Consider the following 7,750-nt stretch of genomic DNA (forward strand, 5'->3'; position numbering starts at 1 on the left):
ACCACCGTATCAGATATAGGGACACAGTTTACTTCAAAGTTTTGGCATCAGCTGCACCAAACTTTGGGGACAAGGTTGGAGTTCAGTACATCATTCCACCCGCAGAGAGATGGACAGTCCGAGAGAGTCAACCAGATTCTGGAGGATATGTTGAGAGCATGTGCGCTATATTATGGATCTAGTTGGGATGAAAATTTGCCCTACGTGGAGTTCTCATACAACAACAGCTACCAAGCCAGTTTGAAGATGGCACCGTTCGAAGCCCTATACGGACGAAGGTGCAGAACACCGTTGATGTGGGATGAAGTCGGAGACCCACAATTGTTTGGACCAGATCTGATCAAAGAGTCTGAAGAGAAAGTTAAGTTGATCAGAGATAGACTGAAGATAGCTCAGTCCAGGCAGAAGAGTTATGCAGATTCGAAACGCAAGGAAATAACCTATGAAATTGGAGATAGAGCATATCTGCGAGTGTCACCCCTGCGAGGAGTGAAACGTTTTGGAGTTAAGGGAAAGTTAGCACCGAGATTTGTAGGGTCGTATCGAATTTTGAAACGTATGGGAGAAGTTGCCTACAAGTTGGAGTTACCTGAAGGACTGTCAGGAGTTCATGCTGAAGAAGTGTCATGCTGAGATGACTGATATACCGTTAAGAGATACAGTACCCTTGGATGCGATTCAGTTGGACAGTAATTTGACCTATGAGGAGAAGCCAGTCAGGATTCTCGAATTTGCCAGCCGAGTCACCCGCAACAAGGTTATCAAGTTTTGCAAAGTTCAGTGAAGCCACCATACCGAGGATGAAGCCACCTGGGAACGAGGGGATGATCTTCGCAAAGACCACCCACACCTATTCTCTAGCCAACCCGAATCTCGAGGGCGAGATTCATCTTAAGGGGGGTAGGTTTGTAACATCCCAAATTTTCAATTTGGAATGTTATACATAGATCATTCATGCATATCATATTTTATTGCATTTCGTTTTGTTTGAGTTTTATCAAATATTGAAACTAGGATTTTGGTTTTAATTATTTTTCCCTTCGAAAATATTTCATATTAAAATACATGAGAGGAGATAATATGACTTCTCCAAAATAAATGAAATATTGAAAGAAAATATTAAAATCAAATATTTGTTTTTATTCAGAGTTTATTGCTATTTTATTTGAATTGGAAAAATTGCACGTTTTTCAAAGTTGCATTTTAGGGCTAACAAAATGTTCACCTTGTTCTAAATATTTTATTTAGACGGTGAAAATTTGTTTTAGCATTTTATTTTATTTTCTAGAATTTTTTTAGTTTCAGCGGAATTATTTTAAAAAAACGTGCAGTGGCTAGCTGGGCCGAAGCCCAGCCGCCGGCCCGCTTCCCCGCGCCGCTGTCTCCCTCCTAGAGACCGCGCGCCGCCGCCGCCGACTCGGACCGGAGTCCGAGCCGGACTCCTCCTCCCCGCCGCCTTGCCCCCTCCTCCAAGCTGCCCCCTCCCCTCTTTAAATACCCCCGGACCCCCCCCAGCCACCACCACCAACCCCGCCGCCCGACCGCAGCCGCCGCCGCCTCCCTCGCCGCGCCACGCCGCCGTCGCCCCGCCTCTGCAGCCCGCCCCCCGCCGCCGCAGCCTCACCTCGCCGGAGCCTCGCCGGAGGTAACGCGCCGTTGCCGCCGCCAGTTTTTTTTAAAACCGATCCAGTTTTTTTGGAAACCCTAGTTCGTTTTTCTTGATCGGTTCACCGATTTTTCTCGGTTTAGTTACTTTGCGGACATTCATCCGTACGTTTGTTTTAACGAACAGAGTTTACTCGTTAGTAACAGACAATGAACGCTCGTTCGTTAGCCTGTTTGTCAGTTTTCTTTTTCTCGGATTTTCCGCGATTATTTTCAATCGCGATTTCTGATCCGATTTTCATTTTAGTTTATCTTTTCGCTCGTTTGTCGGAATCAGGCGATTCAAGCGCCTAGATCTTCGTCTCAAAACCCTCTTTTCGTTTAACCAACTTGAACGAGTTTTTGCTACTGTAAAATTTGACCTTAGTCTAGATTAGTAAACGGATCTTGTTTCTTTCGCCGTTTGAGTTTCGTTGCTCCATTTGATTTGATTCTTTTCGCAAACCGGAGTTCTTAAGTTGAACTTTCTGGTTAGATTTTCTTATTTGAGATTTACCCGTATTTCTTTGCTTGATTGCTTATGTATGCTTTTGTTTGTTTGCGATAGAACACCCGGAGTGCGAAGTGTGCTCCTACGAATCCCTAGGTTTTGCGGATCATCAGCAAGGCAAGTAACACTTTGATCATACCCCTTTATCACCCAGTTTTTATGCATTAGTTCCAATCCTCAAACATTGCATGGTTAGGATGTAATTAATATGTGGGTTGGGGAGTAGTTGATGAGGTAGAACCTATTGCCCTGTGATATTCAAACCCTTGGGAGTTACTTCTACGTATTGCTTATATTGATATGCTATGCTCGTAGACGTGGTTTGGGTGAGTGAAATTCATGACAGATGTGAGATTATTAATTAATGGTTTAACTTAAGGTGGCAACTTGAATACACATCTGGGTGGATTGTTTGTTGGGCACCTGGGAAATCCAGTGTTGTCCTAGGATATCCCGGAGTACACGTGTGATAATCCTATGGTCCGCCACCCAGACTCAAAGGGAACTGAGATATTTTCATGCTAGAAACTTCCGTGTGGAGCCACAAGCTATTATGGGCTCTAGTATAGATGAGTAAGTTGCGTGAAGCTCCCGAAGAGGTGGATCAGCAGGTAGTGGGATGTAGGTTTGGTACGGTCTGTCCGGAGTAAGGAGTTAATGCTTCTGAAAGACTGTGTCTCGGTCATCCGTTTCTCAAACACCCTGTAGTGCGAGAAATCCAACGGAGGAGATCGGGTATTGTGGGGAAAAGTGCGCAAACCTTTGCAGAGTGTATAAACTAATCATGGTTAGCCGTGTCCCCGGTTATGGACATCTTGAGTATTTAGTACTTGGAGTATCCTAAGTATCTCATCACACTAAATTAATATTGTTGGATTGTTAATTACTTTAATTGGAATTGAGTTGGAGGAACCTTCTCAATGATGTTTCAACTACCATGATAGTTAAATAAAATCTATTTCTTTGTTGTAGGGGAAAATTGGCTTTTCGTAAAAACTATAACCATAGAGCTTTCCACCAGCCAAATATGCATGTAGTGATATCATTATTCTGTTCTTGCTCTACTGTGTTATCTTGCCAGCATATTTCATGTGCTGACCTGTTTTCGGGCTGCAACGTATTATGTTGCAGACTTTTCAGACGGGGAGTAAGGTTCGTTAGGTCGTTACCGTGCAGCTCAGCTATGTCGTTGGAGTTGATGGACTCACTTTATCTTCCAAGCCTTCTGCTGTTATCGTATTAGATGGCCTTAAGCCATATTTACTGCAATAAGTTCTTTTTTGAGACATTCGATGTAATAAGTGTGTGATTGCTACTCTGTTATAAATCCTCGAGTACTGTGTGTGTCAGCATTACCGATCCAGAGATGACACTGAAGCACAGAGACTTGATCGTTTGAGGTCGGGTCGCTACATCATACCTCTGAATACGTCGTAGGAGAAAACAACAAATTTCTCATCGTGAGTGTGAGAGAAAGCGAGAGAGAGGGAGAGGAAGGAGAGAGGAAGAGAGAGACGTCTTAGGATTAACCATATTCTAACACGTTTTGGTTTTGGTGAACACTAAGGCCACCGTCGGCGAGGGTGAGAAGAAGGATAAGCAGCAACAGAAATATGATGCATCGCTAAAATAAAGGAGACGGACCTATTGTGGTCTTAAATGATAGTTGTTCGGTTAAAAGTGTGTGTTGTGTTTTTTCTCCCGTTGCAACGCACGGACTCTTTTGCAATATTTCCCCCGTCAGACTATCGTAACAGCGAAGCCCCACCCCCACGACACCAGAAACCCTAAAACGGAACTCCGACATGTCGCCCGCAGCCGCATCCATGGGCTCCGCAGAACGATCGACGGAGTCGCAGCAAACGGTATACGGTACCGCTGTCACCGTGGAAAACGGGCAGGAGATGCAGGAGCCGGCGGAGCAGGAGACCTGCAGGGTATCGCATATATAGCTGTTCGACTCTTTTTTTGAGAATTAGGAAACATCTTTGCGCAAATCACACCGATGCTCTGACAGAGACAGGCTAATCTTGAAGGCTTGCAGCTGGGATACAGTGTGGTTCCTAGCGAGAAGAGGTTCATGGTTCTACACGCTTTCCTGAAGAGGAAACAGTCTAGCAAGAAGGTCATGGTGCTGTTCTCATCGCGCAGTTCAGTCAAGTTCCACGCGCACCTTCTGAATTTTCTTCAGATAGAGTGTGCTGATATCCACGAGAAACAAGAGCAGCACGACCGAACCGCAACGTTCTCCGCCTTCTGCACGGCAGAGAAGGGTGTCTTGTTATGCACTAATGTGGCAGCACGTGGACTTGATCTTCCTGATGTGGTGAGGTTTTGACTGGCAGTGTATCTTTAATTGAGTGCGACCAAAATATTTTTCCGGGTACTGATCTAATGATGATATATGGCCTTGTTTTAGGATTATATTGTGCAATACGATCCTCCGTCAGATGAACCAGAGGTACGTACGTTGATGATCTGAATTTGACTTGCAGGAGTTCCTCTCATATTTGGACCTGTGGATTGTGCTAAGCTATTCGAATTTGACTTTCAGGATTACATTCATCATGTTGGACATACTGCACCTGGTGATAAAGGAAAAGCAACTGTATTGTTATTCTTACTGCCCCAAGAATTAGAGTTCCTTATCTCCCTGAGGGTAATCAATTCTGCACCGAGATAATATGGCATTTCTTCCCCTCTGAAGTTAGCGAAATCACATATTTAGTGTGCCTGCAGGCAGCCAACATTCATCTCACAGAACACCAGTTTAACAACAAGAATGTGCCAAATCTGCAAGCACATTTTGTAAGTGTATCTTTTACCACACTTGAGTGTTCCAATCCACTTTTTCTCACATGTTAATAACAAGTTACAACTCAATTTGTTGAGCAGGAGAAAATCGTTGGCGAGAACTACTTCCTGCATCAGTCAGCTCAACAAGCCTACAGATCCTACATTCTAGCATACAACTCACACACCATGAAAGACATCTTTAATGTTCATGGTCTCAGTTTGAAGGTAAAATGCTTGTCGATCTTTTTTGCGGGGTCTATATATTTTTCATTTGGCCGTTTTACAATTTCAATTGTTCTACCTAGCATGTAGAAGCACACTTGTCTTTTTCTTATTTTTTGGTAAGCATCTCTCGGAAGTACTTGCTGATATTATTTTCATCACCCCCAAGTTGGAGTTTGGGACTTGACAGAAAAAGACAAGAAAAAGACTAATGTCCAGTTCATTATAATTTGGCAGGACGTAGCTGCATCATTCTGCTTTAGGAACCCTCCAAAAGTGGATATTGGCCTGGAGGGCAGAGCTATGAAGAAAGTAGGTTATAACAGGGGCGTTGATTCGAGAGAGAGGCGAAAGAGGCGTCGCATCAGTGCTGCAGATCCTTAATTATAACTGACAATTTGCAAGATTCCAGAGAGGGTCAGATTTTCGCGGTGGTTTAAGATGTCGGAGGTGATAACAGCAGAGCTTTGAACTCACTTGGCTCTGTACAATTTTGCTAGACGGCTTGATATTATGGCATCAGAGTTGTAGTGCGGTTTACCTGTTGAATCTTACTATGTAAGCTTAATCCTTCTTTGCTCTACTAATTTTACTACGGAGGAGTCCAAAATTGAGGGAGAAAACTCAACTTAGAAATATTTACAACAACAGCATCTTGATTCCTGAGCCTACCACTGACAAAGCAGGGGTGAGCTGACGCGGACTATGTGTGATTCCAGTCAGGCGATTACAACCTGTGTATACAACATAGGTAAGAGGAGCTGATGAACTAAGCGGGGGCGCAGGCGATGCAGGCCAGGTAGAAGAAGACGGCGGAGGCGCCGTCGCCCTGCTCGCCGCCGCCTGCGCCTGCCAAGTAGCTCCGCTTGAATCTCCCCCGTTCTCCGGCCTCGCTGCACCGCAGCATCCTCCTCTTGATCGCCGCGATGGCGTCTCCACCACCTTGCCTCCTTGTCCTCCTCCTCGTCGCCGCCGTCTCCCTCTTGGTCCCCTCCGTGGTGGCGGCAGCCTCGTCACCTTCGTCGTGTGTAAGCCTATGCACCATCTCGATCTACGTGCGTGGAGTCTATTTGCTGAGCGCCTCACTCTGTCGCTGTTCGCCGGGAACGAGACCGCAAGGCGCTCCTTTTATAAGCGGGCGGCCAGAGGGTCGCGTCGTGCGTGCATCCGTTTTTGGCCGCTGTGTGCATTGCATCTTGGCCAGACACGTGACATGTAACACTCCCAGTGATTCCCGTAAATTGGTCTTAAGCTTATCTTCATGGATTCATGAGTGAACAGCCGGCCTTTGAGTGCAAGTTGTCGGGAACTCGATCAGAATGCTTCTGCGTTTGTCTCGCCAATGCCTGCTCGGCGCTTGCGTGCGTGCATCTGGTTTTGACACGTGAATTTGTGCCAATTCCGATCCATCTGCTGGGATCCATTGGATCTGTTCATCCTGAAATGATGCGCGTGTACGCTTCACCGATTTGAATACGCTGTGGTGGGCTTCAGTTATCGAGGCAAGCCGTCCTGAATCCATTTTTACATGTGGGAAGCTGACAGTTAAGCTAGCACAGTGTTGACCTCGAGAGAATTAAAGATGGGATATTGTTAAGCTCACGTAATACGCTTGCTGCTGCTGCGACCAGATGGGAATCGATGACAAGATGCGATCGCGATTCAGAGCGCCGACCGTGGCTTTACGCAGGCGGCAGTCATTAACATGATATGCAGCCTGCAGGAGCGAGCAACAGAGCATCCGAGAGAGAACATCTCATCTCGGTGTCGGGGTGGCATCCGAGGCTCAGAATTCGGGCTTTCGATTCTTGGAATAGAATCGGCCGTCTACTCATCGGAACCTCGGTCGTAATGCTCCTGCGTTTGTCCTGCCTGCTGCGTGCTTGCGGTGCGTGTGTCCGGTTTGGAGCACGCCTGAATTTGTGCCAATTCTGGGATCCATTGGATCGGTTCATCTGGAAATGCTGTGCTCGTACGCTTGACCGATTTGAGTATGCTATATCATTGCTTCCTTTCTTTTGTTTGAGTGCTACTATATAGTATCATTGCTATGGTAGGCTTCAGTTATCGAGGTATATGGATCGAGGAGTGGCAGAGAGTCCGACAGTTAAACTGGTTGGTAATCACTGTGTTGTGTTCACCTTGAGATTCACGTATACTACTTTCAATCTTAGCCTCTGTTGTGCTAGCTGATTCGATCGACACTCTTCCTTGATCTGGACGTAACACGTCGAATGCGTGCCCATGACGTCAAAGCCTATTTAGCTTCTCCCCGTGCATGTACCCATTCTCCAGAGAATTAACGGCTGGGGTACGTCTCTGGGCACAAAACAGTCGAACACGTACATGGTACGACGACGAGGCCTGCACCTCGCATGCCATGCCATTGAACATGGATCATGGATCTACGATCGGGCCTCAGATCCAGGTGCACGCGCCGGCCGTGGCTGCAGTAACAGTCATTAAACATGATCAGGTGCACGCCGCAGCGCCTGCGTCTGGCGGCAAAGGCATCCGAGGAGAGATCCGGAATGTGGCCGGTGGAATTTCCTCGAATTCGAGGAAGAACTCTACAGA

General features: G+C 46.2%; 1 protein-coding gene across 1 annotated transcript; it reads left to right on the plus strand.

Moving 5' to 3' along the window:
* The first annotated feature begins 3,952 nt into the window (after nt 1-3,952).
* Nucleotides 3,953-6,260, plus strand: LOC119332499 (DEAD-box ATP-dependent RNA helicase 27-like). Its single transcript, XM_037605677.1, has 7 exons — nt 3,953-4,092; nt 4,173-4,481; nt 4,575-4,616; nt 4,710-4,814; nt 4,895-4,963; nt 5,051-5,176; nt 5,411-6,260. The coding sequence occupies exons 1-7, from the start codon at nt 3,961-3,963 to the stop codon at nt 5,555-5,557; spliced, it is 930 nt and encodes a 309-aa protein (XP_037461574.1). The 5' UTR covers nt 3,953-3,960; the 3' UTR covers nt 5,558-6,260.
* Nucleotides 6,261-7,750: the final 1,490 nt, after the last annotated feature.

This window comes from Triticum dicoccoides, chromosome 7A (genome assembly GCF_002162155.2).
Source record: "Triticum dicoccoides isolate Atlit2015 ecotype Zavitan chromosome 7A, WEW_v2.0, whole genome shotgun sequence".
NCBI lineage: Eukaryota > Viridiplantae > Streptophyta > Magnoliopsida > Poales > Poaceae > Triticum > Triticum dicoccoides.

Coding starts and splice junctions, on each gene's coding strand:
- LOC119332499 (XM_037605677.1), top strand. CDS start 3,961: ATGTCGCCCGCAGCCGCATCCATGGGCTCCGCAGAACGATCGACGGAG. Junction 4,617..4,709: donor CTCCGTCAGATGAACCAGAG/GTACGTACGTTG, acceptor TTTGACTTTCAG/GATTACATTCATCATGTTGG. Junction 4,815..4,894: donor AGTTCCTTATCTCCCTGAGG/GTAATCAATTCT, acceptor GTGTGCCTGCAG/GCAGCCAACATTCATCTCAC.